Raw genomic sequence first — 24,285 nt, 5'->3', positions numbered from 1 at the left:
TTTTTTAGAGAGGAAGAGGGGCAGAGGGAGAGGGGAAAAGAGAATCTTAAGCATTTCCCATGTGCAGCATGGAGCGCAGCCCTTGCTGGGCTCCATCTCGCAACCCTGAGATCATGACCTGAGCCAAAATCAAGTTGGATGCTTAACTGACTCAGGCACCCAGGCACCTCAGTATTAACTGTTGTATAAATATTTGTTAGAATTTCCCTGTGAATCCATCCAGTCCTGGGCTTTTATTTGTTGGGAATTTTTGGGTTGTTGTTTCAGTTTTGTTACTAATTGGTTTGTTTAGGTTTACAATTTCTTCCTGATTCATCTTTGTAAGATGTTTTTAGAATGTTAGATATATGTTTTTTGGGAATTTATCCATTTATTCTAGTTTGTCCAATTTGTTGGCATACAATTTTTCATAATATTCTCTTATAATCCTTTGTATTTCTGTAGTATCAGTTGATACTGCTCTTTCATTTCTGATTTTATTTATTTGTGTCCTCTCTTCTTGATTATCTGGCTATATATTTGTCAATTTTAATTATCTTTTCAAGGAACTAGCTCTTGGTTTCATTGAACCTTTCTATTTTTTTGTCTCTATTTCATTTATTTCCACTCTAATCTTTATTATTTCCTTTATTCTGCTCACTTTGGTCTTTGTCACTGTTCTTCCTTTAGATGTAAGGTTAGATTGTTTGTTTGACATTTTTCTTATCTCTATATGTAGCCCTGTATCCCTGTAAATCTCCTCTTAGAATTGCTTTTGCCTTTAGGTCCATAATAAATTGGTACTCTCTGGCTCAAAATGAGAACTTCTTTTCTCTTTCAGTAATAACAATTAGAGAATTCCTTTAAGAGATTCTAAGGACTGGAGTCTAGAAAACAGGTAACGTTATAACAAATTGTGAAACTAGAACACACTAGAGAAATATAGGAAAAACTTGAATACAATGAAAGAGTAAAAGCCTAAAATAACCTATAGTGAGGATTCTTAGAAAATCTCATTTTCATAAGTGATCATGAAGGAGTAAGTTCATGGCTACCCCAAGGTTCTTGAAATAGGGTTCTGTCATTTTCTGAACCTGCATTATGCAATATAAAAATAAAATTTTAACTAAGTCCACATAGGAAAATTATTATTTCTACCAACATTTAATATGTAAAACTACCTTATCTGAGAAGACAGGAATTATGAAGACCTATGGGGAACGAGAGTGTTTTATATTAGCTTTCAGACCCCCATAATAATGATGACAAGTGGTAAAGAATTATAACTTATTTATGAAATTCTCCAGATTATTTTATCAGTATTAAACAGAAGTTAAAGGGTGCCTGGGGCCTCAGTCAGTTAGGCATTTGCCTTTGGCTCAGGTCATGATACTGGGGGCCTGGGATCGAGCCCTGCATTGGGCTCCCTGCTCAGCAGAGATTCTGCTTCTCCCTTTCTCTCTCCCTCTGCCTTTCCCCCTGCTCGTGCTCAACTCTCTGTCTCTCAAATAAATAAATGCAATCTTTTTTTATAAAAATAAACAAAAATTATCCCAACTAAATACAACATACTTTGGTGAATAAATTTATTCAGCAAGTTGTTTTCCATGAATAATATGTATTAGGCAGCAGTATTGAAGAAGGATTTGTGAAAGTGTTGACTATAAATGGCTTTGCTGTATAGCCTTGCCATTTTACATGTTACTGTACCATTAACACCAATCATAGAATTGTCTTCATGTGTTGTCAGTTACCTAGTACTGTGTGAAATGCAGTCTTATCTAAGTGTGTCATGTATATGTAAATAGATCTGCTTTCTCTATTGTATAGAGAAATTTACCTATTATTCCATAATTGGCACCTGAGCAGTACTGTTTTGAGAGGAAGAGGTACAGTTTATTTAATATACATGAGTAAATGCCATTTCTCAATGTATTCAAAGGCTGTATATTAAAAAATTTTAAATAAAAAGTAGGAAATAGAAACAAAACACATAATAAAGGAAGAGAATCTAAATATCAGTAAGGTCCATTCTTTGGCTTTTATTATTATAATTACCCTTCCCACTGGTCAAAATGATCTACTTTTACATCATAGTGATTCCATTTGTAATTGTTTAGAGTCAAGGCTATAGTAGTCACAGTTGTGTAAGTTTACTTTTTTTCCCAGAAAAGAACATTTCTTATGACTGAAGAAACCTGGCCAGGCTTCAGATACCGACTCTTCAGTTTTGACATAGCTGCCTTCATTTCTTTGTTCCTTAGAGTGTAGATAACCGGGTTTAAGATGGGAGTAATAAAACACAGCAAGGACTTTGTCAACAGAATAACCGCTGAAGGGCCACACATAGATGAAGATGCATGGTCCAAAGAACAGTGTGACCACAGTGATATGAGCAGTCAGTGTGGAGTAGGCCTTTGCCATGCTAGCAGACGAGCGGTTCCTAACAGTGATAAGTATCACAGTGTAGGAGACAACCAAGAGGAGAAAGGAGCTCATAGAAAGAAAGCCACTGTCTGCAACTATAAGTAGGCTGACAACATAAGTGTCTATGCAGGCCAGCTTGATCACTAGAGGGAGGTCACAGAAAAAACTGTCCACCTGATTTGGGCCACAAAAAGGCAAGTTAACAGTAAATGCCAACTGGCTAGTAGTATGGATGAAACCCACAAGCCAGGGGATAAGAACGAAAATAATACACACACGGCTACTCATTATTGTCATGTAGTGGAGAGGTTTGCATATAGCAACATAACGGTCATAAGCCATGGATACAAGGAGCACCATTTCACTGCCAGTGAAAAGGTGAATACAGAAAATCTGGGCCAGGCAGGCATTAAAAGAAATAGTCTTGTGCTCCACCAGAAAGTCTGCAATCATTTTGGGGGTAGCAAAAGAGGCAACACATATATCTATAAAAGAGAGGTTCGCAAGCAGAAAGTACATGGGGGTATGCAGGTGGGAATCTGAGGTTACAGTGAGGATGATAAGAAAGTTTCCCAGCAATATTGCTAAGTAAAGTAGTGAAAATATGAGAAACAACAAAGGTTGGAGCTCCTGGGAATTAGAGAGTCCCAGTAACACAAACTCGGTCACCCAGGAATGATTTGTCTCATTCATTGACTTTGGAAGGAACTTATCTTGTTACCTGAATAGGAGACAGACAGAGATCAATCAGTGAGCATGGGTTTCATTTCCCTGTCCCACTTCCTTCCTTAGAGATTCTAATTTCTACTTATATTTATATATCTGAATTTTCATACATCATTAAAAATTATTTAGGCAGCATAATAATAATAAAGAGGGATGGAGGGGAGAGTTTTGAGGAGATGTTTGACATTGGTATATCCAGTTATATGAATGTGAGGAATGTAATCTACTTACTTTACAAATGAAATTGAAAATCTGAAATGTTTTCTTGACATTATAGAAATCCAGTCTAAGAAATTACAGAGACAAAATCTGAATCATTTTTTCTACAATAAATTATATAACAATTTTTTGAATGGCTAACACAGAGGAAGACAATTTCACAATGTTGACCCCAAAAGTTAAACACAAAAATGTGTATACTGTATGAACCTATTTAAATAAAGTTCAAAGATAGGCTACACCAATCACTGATATTAAAAAAGCTCCTGGCGTGGTTATCCTGGAAGAGGAATAGGGAAGGAAGGTGACAGGAAGGGCTTCTGAAGTGCTGGTAATGTTCTGTTTCTTGATGTGGTTGATAGGTACATGGAAGTGTTTGCTTTGTGAAAACTTGCAAGATGTGCAAGATCTGCCATGTGTACTTTTGTGCATATTTTATTTATTAATAAAAAATAAATGAGGAGTTAAAGAGACACCATTACATTGTGTGAGAGCTCATAGGCAAAATCATTGCCTTGAGTGATTAGGTCTTATTCCCTTCTCTATTCAGTTAAAATTGAATGAACTAAAATACAAACCTAGCAAAACCCAAAGAGCTTATTGGAACTCTTCCTAGAGTTGTGACTCATCTCTTCCTGGGGTTCTGTTTTATGAAGGAATCTAGTGCATTTGTTCTTTTCAATTATTCCCTGATGTTAAGCTTCATTAAGCTCAGCTATTGTTGCTAATAGCCACAGATGTATTATTGAATTATGACTGACATTTCATTTAATTTGGTGGGGCTTTTAAAAATTATAGTTATATTGTACAGTAGTATTCATAAAAAGAAGTCCAGACCATGAAAAAACAATGTTTCTTCTTTTTTACGCAGTTATTCTACATTCTATTTTATCAACACTTTCTCCCTTTTATGTTATTTATACTTTTAAAATCTATCTAGAACTTGGAAACATTGTATAGTGAATAAGAAAAATAAAATGTGAAATGTAAAGAAATATCTCTTTCTACATCTAAATCAGGTCTTTGGAAGAGCGTGTCTTTTATTTTACTGATTTCTAGTTATCTGCAGTTTTTTGATATTAATGTCTTCTTAAATCTAATTGCAAGTTGCCTAGTGTTTCCTTGAGTTTCACTGGAGGATTTACACATAAAGACAGGGCATGTGATGAATAATTTTAACTCCCAGGAACCAAATTCAGGGACTCACCCCTATATTTCAAATCTCCAGTTCTCCAGAAAATTCCCCCAAAGAATTAATTCACATATCACTACCAATTATATCAAAACTATGGCTCTAGGATTTTCAGAAGAGACTAACAGCAGAGTCTGAAGTCAGAACAGGCTGGAGGTAAAATTATACAATGGAGTAAGTTTGTCTTTGAGGAGCCATCATATTCTCCTCAGTGTGTTTCTCCCTTCCTCATCATTTCTTGGTAGCCTGTTTTTAAGTTAACTCTAGGTTCACAGCATGGCCTATCCTCCCTGGGAAATACCGTGACTCTTAGACTCCTTGACACAAATACTGTAATGAATTGCTAGAAGCAGGCAAGGAAATGATACCCAACAAGACCAACTGATAGTTCATATGTATCCTGTCAGAAACAGCAAAGCCTAATATTAAGCACAGGGAATGAATCTCTCAGGGAGACCTTCTAGAGAAACAGCAGAAAGGGGTGGCAGAGAAGACTTTCTGGTACCTTAGGAATAAAACACATAATCCACTTTTGTGAGAAAATCACCACAGGAATCATCCTCCCAATAAATCTTCTGCAAAGCTCTATGCTTCCATGTCAGTGGCTTCTTGGGGGGCTCAGAAAAAGAAAAGACCCTGTTTTTCATGGAGGAAAGTAGTAGGCAAATTGATTCAATCAAGAGCTGGGATTCTTAATATAGGAAACTAACACGATGAGCAACAGAAACTCTAAATAAGTGTACTCTAAATAGAAATTCTTTAGTTCTGATATAAATGCATTCTTTTTAAGGTGATTTGATCTGTAAGTAAGTACATGCCCACCTTCTCAGGGCACTGAGCTGTGTACTGGTGATAGAACAGTTAGGTTTGTAACTTGCCTCCTGAGAGATCACTGACTGATATTCATCCCTTTTTTATTTAGTGAAGTTGGTGAGTCCTCATTTTCCTTCACTGGCTAGCACATTCCTTTTAAATGAAATAGGCGTGCTCGCTTCAGCAGCACATATATTAAATGAAATAGGCTGTCTTTTTACACCAAATAAAACTGCTGTAAAATAGTGAAAAAGTAAAGCTATTAAAATTTTTAAATCTATGTTAGGGAGGCCGGGGTGGCTCAGTCAGTTAAGCATCTGTCTCTTGGTTTTGGCTCAGGTCATGATCTCAGGGTTGTGGGGTCAAGCCCCACATGGGGCTCCACGTTCACTGCAAAATCTGCCTGAGGATTCTCTCTCTCTCCCTCTCCTTTCCCCCTCTACCCACTCAGAAACACTGTCTCTCTCAAAAAATAAATTAAAAAAAATAGGGGCGCCTGGGTGGCTCAGTTGGTTAAGCATCTGCCTTCAGCTCAGGTCATGGTCCCCGGGTCCAGGGATTGATCCCCAAGTCGGGATCCCTCTTTAGCGGGGGGCCTGCTTCTCCCTCTCCCTCTGCTTCTCCCCTTACTTGTGCTCTCTCACTCTCTCTCTCTGTCAAATAAATAAAAAATCTTTAAAAATAATAAAATAAAAGAAATGTATTGTTTGAAATCAGAGTATTTTCTGATAATTTTATATGCTCAAAGTGGTATGTATGACCTGACTCATCCAGGAATGAGTTTCTAATTAGTAGATGTGTTCTTGCAAAGACCAATCTTTCATTTCTTGTAGTATTTGAAAGTAAATTAATGCATGCATACAAGGTTGTACTAGGTGACCCTCAGGTCCCTCCTTTTTGAAATTCTGTCAAATAAATCTTTTCCTACTACTACTGTCTTGGATATTATGACTGGTGGATTTAAATCAAGTAAGTAGAAGTATTGTTTACAAGAGGCCAGCAATCTTTCTCAGATCAAAGATCCATCTTTCACAAGTTTTCCAGCATTGCCACTCCCTTTACCCTCCCTCTCTAAATCCAGATCAAAGATGTAACACTCACTGGAGACAAATGCTACTGTGTGGTCTTTGTAAGGATACTGACAAAGTGCTTTCACTTACCTAAGATGAAATGGGGTGTGTGATATATCCTATAATTTGTAGTCATTAACGCTTAGTAGGTATTTAGTTGTTACTTCCACATCTCCTAAGAAAATAGACCTTGCTCTGTAGAGATTAATCATAAAGTTTACTTTTAAATAAGAAGGGAGTAGACTGAGGATGGATGTCCATAGCCAGGATGGACTGTCTTCATAGAGGTGAGAGAAGGCTGAATGCAGTATTTGAATTTAGGTCCGGAGTAGCTGAGGGAGTACTTGGATCCCTCAGGAATCTAAGGAGACAAAGGAGTAGACAAAAAGGAAGACATGCTAAAGAAAAATTTCCTGTTTCACAGTTTTGCAAAGAATTCAGCCTAACTGTAGCTATCTTGCTTCTGTTTTCAATAGCAGTAAACTAGATGATTACAAATAACTTTCAGAGACCTCTAGAAATCAATACCAATCATCTACAACTTAGGATCACATGAAGAGGATCATTTCTTAGTCTCCACTGCAGCTTCAAGTATAGCATATTTACCCACATATATTAGGAAAATGCTTTTTTTCAACTTAGCCTCATCCGACAAGTCCAGAAATATGGATGAAATTCTTCAGTTTTAATATTGTTCGTAAGGGGAAGTTTCAGCAACAATCTACAGCAGTTTCATTTAAGTTTTCTTTTAAAGATCAGCAAGAATATTTTTTAGGAAGTATCACTTAGTAGGATAGTAATTGTTATGTGATTTGGGGTCTGTAAAGAGAGGTATTGGAATATTGTATCATTTTATCAAAACCATGTTTAGGGAATATTTAGGCTTTTTCTTCCCTTCATCTCAAAGTGTAGATAACTTTGTTCCTTGCTTCTCAGAGATGTGTTATGTATGATCATTAAATAATTGAATCAAACATTTTGTGTAATAGCAATATAAAGAATTTACCATAGTATTAATAAGATTGTAAAAGATAGTAATCATATATGGGCTATCCTCTTTTTTTTCTTTTCTCACAAAAAGAATATATATCAAGCAAGATATTTGGATTTTCATGTTACTTGTATTTTCTAGTCATGAATTAGCAAAGAGCATTCTAATTATAAGGTTTAAAATAGCCTGAAGTCCAAATCAACAGATGATGTTCAAAGAAATTGTAGCCTGAGTTATAAAAAATATCTGTTCAAATGCTGCCTCTCAATAAATAATGTCACAATTTTAGGCTAATCACATACCCTTCAAGGTGCTCTGTGTCTCTTCAAAAAAAGAGGGAAGAAGTCTCCTTCCTAATTCTAATATTCTCTAATTCTCTGGCTTTTGAAAGCATGACCCGTCCACAAAAGTTAATTCAGTGACAGAAGTATAAAAGGTTGTACTGAAATAGAAGTATATTCAGTTAAAAGGCTAAACCTATCCTGCTTTTAGCAAAAAAAATATGGCCATCAGTCACTTCTCAGACTTAGATATTTGGGCAGCTAATGGCAAAATGGACATAGAAGATTAATTGAAAGGCTGAGAGAAATTGTCTTTCTCTGTTCTCTGTTGTGACCAAATTAGGAGGCTGCAGAACAACAGTGCGCTTCTTGTCCCTAGCCTTATATTGTACCAACTGGGAGAAGCAATATTCTTCAGGATCCATTGGGTGGGGTGCAAATGTTGGGGAACCCATGTCTTTCCAGACTTTAATCTCCATCATTTATACCTTGAAGTATCCTCAACACATAGATTGAAGAAAAGCCATTAAAATTGTTAGAAGCTAATTAGTGATTTGACATCACTGGATTGCAGTGTAGTACTGGTGATAGAAGAGAGTTGTGATAGTAGAAATCACCTTCATTAGGGCTAATTATGTTAGAGAGTTTGTGCACAAGAGTTACAGTGCATCACCTTGAGGATTTTACAAATGGAGAAAGGAGCAGGACTAATGGAAATGTTTTGTCCTGTTGGAGAAAAATGTAACATGGTGGAAACAACAAAAGCAATGAATAAATTTCTTGGTTATTCATTTCTGCTTCAGGAGAGCTTTAGCACAATTTAGGTCCCAGGAGAGTCAAAAATTGATGAGAAGATATTTGTGCCTTTGCATGATACATAGCAGTGCAAACGTCTTGGTGTTTTTATAGTTCTAGAAGAGCCACATGCTTAGTTTCCAAGGCAAAGTTTCTAGTGTAGGGCAGTGAGAGCCATTTTACAGTAGAAGCACTATATCCTACAGAGTAGGTTCTAGTGAAGCGACTTAAAGTCATCTCCAAAAATTTGAAATTTTTTAGTTGAAATTTTTAGGAAAAATATTTGCTGTTGGGTGAAACTCTGATGTTCTCCTTCCCTGAGGTTATTTTGTATTTAAGAACAGAATATAAAAGGATAAAGAAAGTTCCCTTCTTATTCTCACATAGAATTTTGATGCTGATATGAACACTAGAAATCAGCTAAATCAACATCCTAAGTTGTTAAATAGGTTGAATGAATTCTTAAAGAATTAGTTTCTTGACTCAGATTGTACTTTCCAGTTTGGGGACATATCTTCTTTTTTTTTTAATTTTTTATTGTTATGTTAATCACCATACATTACATCATTAGTTGTTTTTTTTTTAAGATTTTATTTATTTGACAGAGAGAGACACAGCGAGAGGGGGAACACAAGCAGGGGGAGTGGGAGAGGGAGAAGCAGGCTTCCCGCCAAGCAGGGAGTCCGATGCGGGGCTCAATCCCAAAACCCTGGGACCATGACCTGAGTTGAAGGCAGATGCTTAATGACTGAGGCACACAGGCGCCCCACATCATTAGTTTTTGATGTAGTATTCCATGATTCATTGTGTATAACACACCCAGTGCTCCATGAAAAACATGCCCTCTTTAATACCCATCACCAAGCTAACCCATCCTCCCACCCCGCTCCCCTCTAGAACCCTGTTGGTTTTTCAGAGTCTATCGTCTCTCATGGTTTGTCTCCCCCTCCAATTTCCCCTACTTCATTCTTCCCCTCCTGCTATCTTCTTCTTATTTTTTATTAACATATATTGTATTATTTGTTTCAGAGGTACAGATCTGTGATCCAACAGTCTTGCACATTTCACAGTGCTCACCATAGCACATACCCTCCCCAATGTCTATCACCCAGCCACTGCATCCCCCCATCCCCCACCACTCCAGCAACCCTCAATTTGTTTCCTGAGATTAAGAATTCCTCATATCGGTGAGGTCATATGATACATGTCTTTCTCTGATTGACTTATTTCGCTCAGCATAACACCCTCCAGTTCCATCCACGTCGTTGCAAATGGCAAGCTCTCATTCCTTTTGATGGCTGCATAATATTCCACTGTATATATATATACCACTTCTTCTTTAGCCATTCATCTGTCGATGGACATCTTGGCTCTTTCCACAGTTTGGCTATTGTGGACATTGCTGCTATAAACATTGGGGTGCACATACCCCTTCAGATCCCTACATTTGTATCTTTGGGGTAAATACCCAGTAGTGCAATTGCTGGATCGTATGGTAGCTCTATTTTCAACTTTTTGAGGAACCTCCATACTGTTTTCCAGAGTAGCTGCACCAGCTTGCATTCGCACCAACAGTGTAGGAGGGTTCTCCTTTCTCTGCATCCCCTCCAACATCTGTCATTTCCTGACTTGTTAATATTAGCTATTCTGACTGGTGTGAGATGATATCTCATTGAGGTTTTGATTTGGATTTCCCTGATGCTGAGCGATGTTGAGCACTTTTTCATGTGTCTGTTGGCCATTTGGATGTCTTCTTTGGAAAAATGTCTGTTCATGTCTTCTGCCCATTTCTTGATTGGATCATTTGTTCTTGGGGTATTGAGTTTAATACATTCTATAGATTTTGGATACTAGCCCTTTATCTGATAGGTCATTTGTAAAAATCTTCTCCCATTCTGTCGGTTGTCTTTTGGTTTTCTTGACTGTTTCTTTTGCTGTGCAAAAGCTTTTTATCTTGAAGAAGTTCCAATAGTTCATTTTTGCCCTTGCTTCCCTTGCCTGTGGTGATGTTTCTAGGAAGAAGTTGCTGTGGCTGCGGTCAAAGAAGTTGCTGCCTGTGTTCTCCTTTAGGATTTTGATAGACTCCTGTCTCACATTGAGGTCTTTCAACCATTTGGAGTCTATTTTTGTGTGTGGTGTAAGGAAATGGTCCAGTTTCATTCTTCTGCATGTGGCTGTCCAATTTTCCCAACACCATTTGTTGAAGAGACTGTCTTTTTTCCATTGGACATTCTTTCCTGCTTTGTCAAAGATTAGTTGACCATAGAGTTGAGGGTCCATTTCTGGGCTCTCTATTCTGTTCCATTGATCTATGTGTCTGTTTTTGTGCCAGTACCATACTGTCTTGATGATGACAACTTTGTAATAGAGCTGGAAGTCCGGAATTGCGATGCCACCAGCTTTGCTTTTCTTTTTCAACATTCCTCTGGCTATTCGGGGTCTTTTCTGGTTCCATACAAATTTTAGGATTATTTGTTCCATTTCTTTGAAAAAAGTGGATGGTATTTTGATGGGGATTGCATTGAATGTGTAGATTGTTCTGGGTAGCATTGACATCTTCACAATATTTGTTCTTCCAATCCATGAGCACGGGACGTTTTTCCATTTCTTTGTGTCTTCCTCAATTTCTTTCATGAGTATTTTATAGTTTTCTGAGTACAGATCCTTTGCCTCTTTGGTTAGATTTATTCCTAGGTATCTTATGGTTTTGGGTGCAAGTATAAATGGGATCGACTCCTTAATTTCTCTTTCTTCTGTCTTGTTGTTAGTATATAGGAATGCCACTGATTTCTGTGCATTGATTTTATATCCTGCGACTTTACTGAATTCCTGTATGAGTTCTAGCAGTTTTCGGGTGGAGTCTTTGGGGTTTTCCACATAAAGTATCATATCATCTGCAAAGAGTGAGAGTTTGACTTCTTCTTTGCCAATTCAGATGCCTTTGATTTCTTTTTCTTGTCTGATTGCTGTAGCTAGGACTTCTAATACTATGTTGAATAGCAGTGGTGATAGTGGGCATCCCTGCCACGTTCCTGACCTTAGGGGGAAAGCTCTCAGTTTTTCTCCATTGAGAATGATATTCGCTGTGGGTTTTTCATAGATGGCTCTTATGATATTGAGGTATGTACCCTCTATCCCTATACTCTGAAGAGTTTTGATCAAGAAAGGATGCTGTACTTTGTCAAATGCTTTTTCTGCATCTATTGAGAGGATCATATGGTTCTTATTCTTTCTTTTATTAATGTATTGTAGCACATTGATTGATTGGCAGATGTTGAACCAACCTTGCAGCCCAGGGATAAATCCCACTTGGTTTTGGTGAAGAATCCTCTTAATGTACTGTTGGATCCTATTGGCTAGTATTTTGGTGAGAATTTTTTCATCCATGGTCATCAAGGATATTGGTCTGTAATTCTCCTTTTTGATGGGGTCTTTGTCTGGTTCTGGGATCAAGGTAATGGTGGCCACATAAAAGAGTTTGGAAATTTTCCTTCCATTTCTATTTTTGGGAACAGTTTCAGAAGAATAGGTATTAATTCTTCTTGAAATGTTTGGTAGAATTCCCCTGGGAAGCTATCTGGCCCTGGGCTTTTGTTTGTTGGGAGATTTTTGATGACTGCTTCAATTTCCTTAGTAGTTATAGGTCTGTTCAGGTTTTCTATTTCTTCCTGGTTCAGTTTTGGTAGTTGATACATCTCTAGGAATTCATGAGTATCTTCTAGGTTATCTAATTTCCTGGCATATATTTGCATATAATATGTTCTTATACTTGTTTGTATTTCTTTGGTGTTGGTTGTGATCTCTCCTTTTTCATTCATGGTTTTATTTATTTGGGTCATTTCTCTTTTCTTTTTGATAAGTCTGGCCAGGGGGTTATCCATCTTGTTAATTCTTTCAAAGAACCAGCTCCTAGTTTCGTTGATCTGTTCTACTGTTCTTTTAGTTTCTATTTCATTGATTTCTGCTCTGATCTTTATCATTTCTCTTCTCCTGCTGGGTTTAGGCTTTATTGGCTGTTCTTTCTCCAGCTCCTTTAGGTGTAGGGTTAGGTTGTGTATTTGAGACCTTTCTTGTTTCTTGAGAAAGGTTTGTATTGCTGTATACCCTCCTCTTAGGACTGCCTTTGTGCATTCCAATGATTTTGAACAGTTGTGTTTTCATTTTCATTCGTTTCCATGAATTTTTAAAATTGTTCTTTAATTTCCTGGTTGACCCATTCATTCTTTAGTAGGATGTTCTTTAGCCTCCATGTATTTGAGTTCTTTCCGACTTTTCTCTTGTGATTGAATTCTAGTTTCAAAGCAGTGTGGTCTGAAAATATGCAGGGAATGATCCCAATCTTTTGGTACCGGTTGAGACCTGATTTGTGACCTAGGATGTGATCTATTTTGGAGAATGTTCCATGGGCTCTAGAGAAGAATGTGTATTCTGTTGCTTTGGGATGGAATGCTCTGAATATATCTGTGAAGTCCATTTGGTCCAGTGTGTTATTTAAAGTCTTTATTTCCTTGTTGATCTCTTGCTTAGATGATCTGTCCATTTCAGTGAGGGGGGTGTTAAAGTCCCCAGTATTATTGTATTGTTGTCGATGTGTTTCTTTGCTTTTGTTATTAATTGCCTTATATAATTGGCTGCTCCCATGTTAGGGTCATAGATATTTACAATTGTTAGATCTTCTTATTGTATAGACCCTTTAAGGAGGATATAGTGTCCTTCCTCATCTCTTATTACATTCTTTGGTTTAAAATCTAATTTGTCTGCTATAAGGATTGCCACCCCAGCTTTCTTTTGGCATCCATTAGCATGGTAAATGGTTTTCCACCCCCTCACTTTCAATCTGGGGTGTCTTTGGGTCTAAAATGAGTCTCTTGCAGACAGCATTTCGATGGGTTTTGTTTTTTAATTCAATCTGATAGCCTGTGTCTTTTGATTGGGGCATTTAGCCCATTCACATTCAGGGTAACTATGGAAAGATATGAATTTAGTGCCATTGTATTGCCTGTAAGGTGAGTGTTAGTGTATATTGTCTGTGTTCTTTTCTGGTCTATGTTGCTTTTAGGCTCTCTCTTTGCTTAGAGGACCCCTTTCAAGATTTCTTGTAGGGCTGGTTTCGTGTTTGCAAATTCCTTTAGTTTTTGTTTGTCCTGGAAGCTTTTTATCTCTCCTTCAATTTTCAATGACAGCCTAGCTGGATATAGTATTCTTGGCTGCATATTTTTCTCATTTAGTGCTCTGAAGATATCATGCCAGTCCTTTCTGGCCTGCCAGGTCTCTGTGGATAGGTCTGTTGCCAGTCTAATGTTTCTACCATTGTAGGTTAGAGATCTCTTGTCCCAAGCTGCTTTCAGGATTTTCTCTTTGTCTGTGAGACTCGTAAGTTTTACTGTTAGATGTAGGGGTGTTGACCTGTTTTTATTGATTTTGAGAGGGGTTCTCTGTGCCTCCTGGATTTTGATGCCTGTTTCCTTCCCCAAATTAGGGAAGTTCTCTGCTATATTTGCTCCAATATACCTTCTGCCCCCCCTCTCTCTTTCTTCTTCTTCTGGGATCCCAATTATTCTGTTGTTTCATCTTATGGTATTGCTTATCTCTCGAATTCTGCCCTCGTGATCCAGTACTTGTTTATCTCTCTTTTTCTCAGCTTCTTGATTTTCCATCATTTGGTCTTCTATATCACTAATTCTCTCTTCTGCCTAATTTTTCATAGCAGTTAGCGCCCCCATTTTTTATTGCACTTCATTAATAGCCTTTTTGATTTCGACTTGGTTAGATGTTAGTTCTTTTATTTCTCCAGAAAAGGTTTCTCTAATAACTTCCATGCTTTTTCAAGCCCAACTAGTATCTTTAAAATCATCATTCTGAACTCTAGTTCTGACATCTTACTAATGTCCATATTGAGTAGGTTCTGGCAGTCGGTACTGCCTCTTGTTCTTTTTTTTTTTAGGTGTTTTTTTCCATCTTGTCATTTTGTCCAGAGGAGAATAGATGAATGAGAGAACAAAATGCTAACAGGGTAACAACATCCCCAGAAAATATACTCTAAATAAATCAGAAAAGACTTGAAACCGGGGGAAAAGAAAGGGAAAGAAAGAAAAAAGAAAAAGAAAAAGATAAAAACAAACAAAAAGAGAACAAAACAAAAAAACAATATGATCAAATATGATCAGGCTGGTGAATAGATCAGTGCCACACACTAGATTTGGGTGTATTTTGGTCTGTTAGAAGAAAGTGCCTCCCAAAATTTTAAAGAAAGAAAAACTTATATATGTACAAAAATAAGGGTTAATATGATGAAGGAATGGAATATGACTATGAAGATGAAAATTATAAAAAATTTTATAAAAGGAATTGATAAGAAGTTGGTTGAAAAAAGAAAGAAGAGGATTTTAAAAGAAAAAGAAAAAAAGGGAGAGAATGTGATCAGGGAGGAGACTAGAACAAAGCCATACACTAGAGACTTAGGGTATATTTTGATCCTGTTAGAAGAAACTTTATCTCAAAATTTTAAAGAGAGAACAACTTATATATATATGCCAAAAATAAGGCTAACTACTCTGAAGAGATAGAATATGACTCTAAAAATGAAAAATAAATTTTTTTTTAAAAAAAGGGATTGATAAGATGTTGGTTGAAAAAGGGAAAAAGAAAAATTCAAAAAAAAAAAAAGACAGTTTAAAAAAAATTAACTTTGAAAGACTAAAGAATCATGGTAAAAAAGCCATGAATTCTATGTGCAGTATTCCCCTAGTGCTGGAGTTCTCCTGTTCTCCTTGATCGGTAAACTTGGTCTTGGCTTGCTGTTCTTGCTGATCTTCTGTGGGAGGGGCCTGTTGCCATTGTTCCCAAATGTCTTTGCCTGAGGCGGTCCTTGCAGTCTGGGCTAAGTAATCTGCTCCAGTTTGCTCTCAGGAGCTTTTGTTCCCTGCAAGATTTCTGTACAGCTTTGGAGGATGAGAGTGTAAATGGTGGCCTCCCAATCCCCACTGGAGGAGCCGAGAACTTGGGTCCCCACTCCTCAGTGAACCCCCAGAGAAAAGCAGTCAATCGCTCCTGTTTCCCCGGTCTCTGGCTGCACTCCGTGCTCACCCGGCCTGTGACAGAGCATTTCTATCTCTGGCACACGACCCCATGTGGAGTCTCCAAACCCAGCAGATCACTACGGTGTGCTCCCTTGCTGCTCCTCCTGGGGGAGAAAGGGGAGTCTCCCCGGATCTGCCGCTTGTTGGGTCCCTGCTGGAGGAGCCGTGGCCCGACTGAGCCGGGGATCACGATTTATGGCAACCCCAAGCTGAGAGCCCACTCCTTGGCTCTGTCTCTCTAGCCGGCTTCCCCGCTGCAATACCTGGGAGTTCTGCCACATTCAGGCACCCCCGGTCTTTCTGTGACCCCAAGGGTCCTGAGGCCACACTGTCCCATGAGGGTTCCACCCCCCCCCCCCCCCCCCCCGCCCCTTGGGTGACATCCCTCAGCGGAGCCGACTTCTAAATTTTGTGCTCTGCTGCTCTATCACTTGCTAGTAGGCTGACGGAGGCCCCTTCCCCCGCCGCCTATCTTCCTGAATATCGCCTGGGATTCACTTCTCTGCACGTCCTACCTTCCAAAAAGTGGTTGCTTTTCTGTTCAGAGAGTTACTGCTATTCTTTTCTTCCATCTCCACTTTCAAAGCAAGTATGGAAGATAAGATGTCCTTTCTTGGACTGTCCACAGTATCCAGACAGAAGCACCATATATTTGCTCACATTCCCTCTGATGGCATCGTCATTTCCCATATCATTGCCTCTTCTTTTCTCCTTTCTGCTGTCTGGCAGAGGATGGCTGGATCTCTAGCAATTTTGAACTCTGTGAAACATTTTATTCTGCCTCAGGCACCGTCTGGCTCCGCTCTGCCATTTTTTGTTGTCCCTTGCGTCTAAGCCCATGCGAAAATCGCGGGGCAGTGGGGAGTGGGCAATGGGATCGCGGGCTGACAGAGCTCCCTCAGGAACTGAAAGAGTCATATGTTTCTTATCCTTTCTTTAATATGGTTTATCAGGTTGATTGATTTGCAAATATTGAATCACTTTTCCATCCCAGGAATAAATCCCACTTGATCATGGTGGATGATTTTTTAAATGTACTGTTGGATTTGGTTTGCTAGTATTTCATGGAGAATTTTTTTTTTTTAAGATTTTATTTATTTGACAGAGAGACACAGTGAGAGAGGGAACACAAGCAGGGGGAGTGGGAGAGGGAGAAGCAGGCTTCCCGTGGAGCAGGGAGCCCGATGCGGGGCTGATCCCAGGATCCTGGGATCATGATCTGAGCTGAAGGCAGACGCTTAAAGACTGAGCCACCCAGGCATCCCTCGTGGAGAATTTTTACATCCATGTTCAGGATAGATGTTGCCCTGTAGTTCTTTCTTAGTGGTGTCTTTTTCTTGTTTTGGTATCAGGCTAATGCTGACCTCATAGAATGAATTTGGATGTTTTCCTTCCATTTCTATTTTTTTTTTTTTTGGAATAGTTTCAGGAGAAAAACTGTTAACTCTTCTGTAAACGTTTATTCCCCTGTGAAACCATGTGGTCCTGGACTTTTGTTTGTTGGGAGTTTTTTTTTTTTAAAGATTTTATTTATTTGACAGAGAGAGAGGGAGAGAGAGAGGGAACACAAGCAGGGGGAGTGGGAGAGGGAGAAGCAGGCTTCCCGCTGAGCAGGAAGTCTGATGTGGGGCTCGATCCCAGGACTCTGGGAACATGACCTGAGCCAGAGGCAGATGCTTAACGACTGAGCCACCCAGGCGCCCCTGTTGGGAGATTTTTGATTATTGATTCAATGTCTTTGCTGGTTATCAGACTGTTCAAGTTTTCTATTTCTTCCTGTTTGAGTTTTGGTAGTTTATATATTTTTGGGTGTTTACCCACTTCTTCCAGGTCATCAAATTTGTTAGCATATATTTTTTCATAATATTCTCTTATAATTGTATTTCTCTGGTGTTGGTTGTGATTTCTCCCCTCTCATTTGTGGTTTTATTTATTTGGGTCCTTTCTCTTTTTGATAAATCTGGCTAGGGGTTTATCAATTTTATTATTTTTTTCAAAGAACCAGATCCTGGTTTCATTGATCTGTTTGATTGTTAGTTTAGTTTCTATGTCATTTATTTCTGCTCTCATCTTTATTATTTCCTTCCTTCTGCTAGCTCTAGGCTTCATTTATTGTTCTTTTTCTATCACCTTAGGTGTAAATTTAGGTTGTTTATTTGGGATTTTTCTTGTTTCTGAAGGTAGACCACTTTTGCTGCATTCCAAAGGTTTTGGACCATTGTATTTCCATTTTCATTAGTTTTCATATATTTTTAAATTTCTTCTTTGATTTCCTGGTCGAACTGTTCATTGTTTAGTAGCATGTTATTTAACCTCCATGTCTTTGTGGTCTTTCCAAATATTTTCTTGTAATTGACTTCAAGTTTCATACTATTGTGGTCTGAAAATATGCATGGTATGATCTCAATATTTTTGTACTTATTGAGGCCTGATTTGTGACCTAGTGTGTGATCTATTCTGGTGAATATCCCATATGCACTTAAAAAGAATGTGTATTCTGCTATAGGATGGATATGAATATGTATCTCTTAAGTCCATCTGGTCCAGTGTGTCATTCAAAGCCATTGTTGCCTTGTTGGTTTTCTACTTAGATGATCTGTCCATTGATGGAAGAGGAGTATTAAAGTTCCCCATATAATTGTGTTATTATCAATGAGTTCCTTTATGTTTGTTCTTAATTGTTTTATACATTTGGGTGCACCCATGTTGGGGGCATAAATATTTATAATTGATACATCCTCTATTGGGATAGTCCCCTTTATTGTGATATAGTGCCCTTATTCATGTCTTGTTTGCAGTCTTTTTTTCAAGTCTAGTTTGTCTGATATAAGTATTGCTACTCTGGCTTTCTTTTGACATCCATTTGCATTATAAACATTTCTCCATCACCTCACTTTCACTCTGTAGGTGTCTTTAGGTTTAAAATTAGTCTCTTGAAGGCAGCATATAGATGGGTCTTATTTTTTCATCCACTCTGACACCCTATGGTGTCTTTTGATTGGAGCACTTAGTCCATTTTATTCAGAGTAATTATTGATAGATATGTATTTAGTTCCATGTTATTGTTCTGTCATTGTTTCTGGAGATTTTCTGTTGTTTCTTTCTAGTCTTTGTCACTGTTGGTCTCTCCTTCCCACTCAAAGAGTTCCTTTTACTATTTCTTGCAGGGCTGGCTTGGTAGTCACGAACTCCTTTAGTTTTTGTTTGTCTGGGATATTCCTTATCTCTCTTTCTGTTCTGAATGACAGCCTTGCTGGATAGAGTGTTCTTGGCTACAGATTTTTCCCATTCAGTACTTTGAATATGCCATGCCACTCCCTTCTGGCTTGCCAACTCTTTTGAGAAATCTCCAGTTAGCCTTATGGGTCTTCCCTTTTAAGTTAGGGACTTCCTTTGTCTTTCTGCTTTTAAGATGTTTTTCTTTATCACTTTATTGTTCTACTGCCTTGTTGGGCACTTACTTATTGGCTTCAAAGAGTTCTCTACAAATTAAAGATATAACCCCTATGAATAGTACTGCTTTTCACCTAGTTTTATTTTTAATTTTATAATAGGCTTTTAAAAGAACAAAACCTCTGTGGAAAAGTATGTAGTCAGATTTATCAGTCTTTTTTTTTTTTTTAACTTTATGACTTTAAGATTTTTTTTTGGTCAAACTTAATGTGATAGGCTATGGCTGATCACCCAAAACCCAAGTAGATCCAATGGTGAAGAATTTGAAAGTGGAAGAATGTATCTCTGGCAGTACAAAGAATTGCAAGTCAAATAGCCACTCATAAATTCTAATTTCCCTCCTCCTCCTGCTGCTGTTCTCATTCCTCCTTCTCTTCATTTTCCCCTTGTGCCATAGCACCCCCCCCCACGTTGAGAATACTGAGGATCAGAGCAGCAAAATGACTTGATTTTTCAAGAGAGCTATCAGTACCCCCCCAGTTTTCACCAGCAAGGCAGAGTTAAAAGGAAAAAAAATGCTATCAAAAATGTCATGACTGCATTAATGTTTATTGTGTATTTTTAAAGTTTTTGACACTGTATAAAAAGATATAAAAAGTCAAATTTAAAAGATAATTATCTTATTTGACATTGTACGAATGAACCAAAAAGTGTGAATTTCTAAGAAACCTTAGCTAATAAGCATTATCATGGTTTAAAATGACTGTGTGTCTGTATCTGAAACTCCGTTTGCACTAGGATTTAGCATTCAGAGTTAATTTCTATGCATATAGCCACTAACTTATGTCTTATAACTGAAATACTGAATCCAGAATGAGGACAGTTACAAGCCTTCTGTTTTTTGTTAAGCAGTTCTTTTCTTCTTTGTTAGAATACGTTTACTCTTCCTGTTACAATGCCTTTCTCATGATGCAAATCACAGGGAGAAGTATATAAGAAAACTTTTGGCTAGCAAATGAAATACTGATAATAGATTTTTTAATCTTTATTATTAGATATACACAAATTTTACTTTCCCTCTTCTGGTTTCCAAGAAATACGAAAGGATAGATTTCAGATTTGGTCATCAAATAATTTTTGTCACTTTATGCATTGGCATATTTTAGGTACACATGGAACTTTTAAACTTTTTCTGTGAATAATGAAGGATTCATTATAACCAATTATTTTTTTAATTTTTTAAAAATTTTATTTATTTTTTATTTTTCATTATGTTCAGTTAACTAACATGTAGTACATCATAAGTTTTTGTTTTTGTGTTCAAGGATTCATTAGTTACGTATAACACCCAGTGCTCATCCCAACACGTGCCCTCCTTAATACCCATCACCCAGGGGCGCCTGGGTGGCTCAGTCATTAAGTGTCTGCCTTTGGCTCAGGTTGTGATCCCAGGGTCCTGGGATTGAGCCCTGCATAGGGCTCCCTGCTCTGCAGGAAGCTTGCTTCTCCCTCTCCCACTCCCCCTGCTTGTGTTCCCTCTCTAGCTATGTCTCCCTCTGTCAAATAAATAAATAAAATCTTTAAAAAAAATACCCATCACCCAGTCACCCCATCCCCCCACACCCCTCCCTTCTGTAACCCTTCAGTTTGTTTCCTGGAGTCCAGAGTCTCTCATGGTTTGTCTCCCTCTCTGATTTCTTCCCATTCGCAGCAATGTCCATAATAGCCAAACTGTGGAATAACCAATTATTTCCACTTAAAAATAAGTAAACTTGGGAAATAGATACACAGATTGTCCCCCACTTATGATGGTTTAACTTATAATTTTTTTGACTTTATGTTGATGTGAAAGTGATAAGCATTCAGTAGAAACTGTACTTTGAGTTTTGAATTTTGATCATGTCCTGGGTTAATGATAATGTCGTACAATACTCTTGCATGATGGTAGGCACCCACAGTTCCCAGTCAGCCACATAATCATGAAAATAAACAAGCAATATACTTACCACCATTTTGTACCCATATGGGCATTCTGTTACTGACTTTCATTAGAGTATTCAATAAAATTTTGTCATTGTTGTATTTGTTTCCTAAGTAGCATTTGTAGGTATACAAAATCAACCTCATTTGTTTCTGAATATAAATTTAACATTTAATAATCCTTAAAATGCCTTTGTAAATGATAAAGTGTTCTCTGAAGGGGCGCCTGGGTGGCTCAGTTGGTTAAGCGACTGCCTTCGGCTCAGGTCATGATCCTGGAGTCCCTGGATCGAGTCCCGCATCGGGCTCCCTGCTCGGCAGGGAGCCTGCTTCTCCCTCTGACCCTCCCCCCTCTCATGTGCTATCTGTCTCTCTCATTCTCTCTGTCTCAGATAAATAAATAAAATCTTTAAAAAAAAAGTGTTCTCTGAAATCAGAGCCCTATTTAAGTTCATTTATTCCACTTCTTTTAGCATCCATAGAGTTCACTCATTTCCGGTATATAATTCAATAGTTTTTAGTATATTTACAGAATTGTGCATCCGTCACCAATATCTAACTTTAGAGTATCTTTAATTCAATAGTAAATTAAACATTTCTTGTTTTTGTTTCCTGAGTTTTCCATTTGTTTTGACTTTCTACTTAATCTCTAAAAAACACTAAATGAAATCCAGTTATGTTTTAGGTTTACATGTGAAAACTTTCATGGCCACGGAGCAAATGTATACCAATAAAAGAACAGCCATTATGGTCTATAATATGTATGTTAGCTGGTGTCAGTGTCATCAAACAAAACTTGTGAAGAGAGCCTGAATTGTGATTATTTCCATCATGTCCACAGCAGTGTTTCACTTCAGATATATAATCCCATTTCTAAAGAGGGGTAGCACCTCTTCCTAAAAAGTCTTGCAACAAAGAAACAGTTAATAAAGCAATCAGTATAAAGGGAAATAAATCAATTAACCTAAGGCTCATACAAACAGAAACCCCATTTAGAAAATGTGTTGTAATGAGCACTGGGTGTTATACGCAAACAATGAATCACGGAACACTACATCAAAAACTAATGATGTACTGTATGGTGACTAACGTAACATAATAAAAAAAATATTCAGAAAAAAAAAAAAGGAAAACTTCAAGAGGAACAAAAGAATCTGAGTCCCTGTTATCCTTACAAAAACCTGGTTGAGCCTGGGTGCTATTCAAGTGGACTAAAACAGACATAATAACCATGAATTCCTCTAGATTTTTAAATTCTATCACTGTATCATGTTCACATCATTAGCATATTTCAGATGTGGAATATGTAACTTTAGCTCCCTGTAAGAAGCCTTACCAAACTATTATTTCATGTTATAATCTTCAATTTTGTAAAGGGCCAACATAATAAAAGTTCATACAAAGGACAGTTCTATCTTTTGTGAAATTACTCATGAAGAATTCTGTTCAATGTCTTTATAAAAATGTTTATATAATATCTTCCTCTTAGTGAGAAGACTGGGGTACCACCTCATTTCTCACGATAAACTGATAGTGAGACCTATCCATCCCATCCCAGTTCATCTGGAATCTCAGAACTATATTCTTAATCAAATGCTGAACTTATCAGTACTCATGAACACTGTGAAAGCTACCCCTCCCGCCCATTTATTGCAGCATAGGTTTTATGCTCTGGTCCTTGTTTAAAGATCTTGAAAAATATTTCTTTCATTGAAGCCATTCTAAAATCCTGTCATAAGTAGTCAGTTTATACACAATAAATCTACAAAGGAATTGGATCATTGGCTTTTTAATCCCAAACCCAACTGATTAAGAGAGATGACAAAAGCAGTAATAAAATGTGGATTCGGGGGAACTGTATGAGCCTTAGGTTAATTGATTTATTTCCCTTTATACTGATTGCTTTATTAACTGAGTTAAGTGAGAATGGGAAACTGCTGGTGTTACATAACCATGGTCTGGATGAGTGAGCTTGTGAATGAGCAAATGAATATGGAAGGAAAAGACAGTTCCACTACTACCACAAGTCCTAGAAAGTGTCTTGAGTGTCAAGATATCAAAGCAATGGTTGTGGAGATGGCTGCATAACTCCATAAATTTGTTCAAAAACATTGTGTTTTACACTTAAAATGTGTGAATTTTGGTAGGTAGGTACTTTTTATCTTAATAAAATGGATTTTAAAAAAATTTAAAAAGGAAGATTCTAAGCAGCTTTAACATGGGAGAGAAGCAAACTCTGTTGTGCTTGGCTTTAATCATCTCTGTATTGTGTTCTATATTATGTCTTACAAATTAAAATTATATTCAGATAAAATTTGGGTGATCACTTTCATATGTCTTGTAGTTGACTTACATGTCTCCCTCTTTTCTTTATATAGATTCAGAACACAATCTGATACTTGAGATAATGGAGCTGCAGAATTATTCCTTGGTGTCAGTATATGTGCTGTATGGACTCTGCACTTCACAACATCTCCAGCATTTTTTCTTTATACTTTTCTCTGGGATCTATGTGGCCACTGTGCTGGGTAACCTCATCATTGTGGTCACTGTAATTTCTGACCCCCACTTGCCCCCTCTCCTATGTACTTCCTGCTGGGAAATCTTTCTTCGACATATGGCTAGCCTCGTTTGCCACCCCCAAGATGATCAGGGACTTTCTTAGTGATTGAAAGCTCATCTCCTTTGGAGGATGTATGGCTCAGATCTTCTTCCTGCACTTTATTGGTGGGGCTGAGATGGTACTTCTGGTTTCCACGGCCTATGACAGATATGTGGCTATATGCAAACCTTTGCACTACATGACCATGATGAGCTGGCAGACTTGCATGGGGGTGGTGTTGGTTTCATGGGTCATTGGATTTGTGCACTCCATCAGTCAAGTAGCCTTTATTGTGAATTTACCTTACTGTGGTCCCAATGAGGTGGACATCTTCTTCTGTGACCTTCCTCTTGTGATCAAGCTTGCCTGCATGGACACCTATGTCTTAGGCGTACTTACGATCTCAGACAGTGGGTTGCTCCCCATGAGCTGTTTTCTGCTCCTCTTGGTCTCTTACACTGTTATCCTCATCACTGTCCAACAGAGTGCTGCTGGTGGGGTATCCAAAGCACTCTCTACTTGCTCTGCATACATCATGGTAGTCACACTCTTCTTTGGGCCCTGCATTTTCATTTACGTGTGGCCTTTCAGTCGGTTCTCTGTGGACAAGCTCCTGTCTGTGTTTTATACCATTTTTACTCCACTCTTGAACCCCCTTATCTACACATTGAGAAGTAAAGAGATGAAAACAGCTGTGAAGAAACTACCCAATATGTGACTTCTCACTGAATTCCAGCT

General features: G+C 37.9%; 1 protein-coding gene and 1 pseudogene across 1 annotated transcript; one reads left to right on the top strand and one right to left on the bottom strand.

The window, feature by feature from the left end:
- Positions 1-2,132: 2,132 nt before the first annotated feature.
- Positions 2,133-3,154, bottom strand: LOC110585220 (olfactory receptor 4K15-like). The gene is given in 2 exon segments (XM_021695404.1): positions 2,133-2,274; positions 2,276-3,154. Coding segments are annotated over 2 exon segments (966 nt in total). The 5' UTR covers positions 3,100-3,154.
- A 20,192-nt stretch (positions 3,155-23,346) lies between these two features.
- Positions 23,347-24,265, top strand: LOC110585241 (annotated as a pseudogene).
- Positions 24,266-24,285: the final 20 nt, after the last annotated feature.

This window comes from Neomonachus schauinslandi, chromosome 9, assembly GCF_002201575.2.
Source record: "Neomonachus schauinslandi chromosome 9, ASM220157v2, whole genome shotgun sequence".
NCBI classification, from domain to species: Eukaryota; Metazoa; Chordata; class Mammalia; order Carnivora; family Phocidae; genus Neomonachus; species Neomonachus schauinslandi.
The sequence above is the reverse complement of the archived record's forward strand: the minus strand, read 5'-3'. Positions and strand labels throughout refer to the sequence as shown.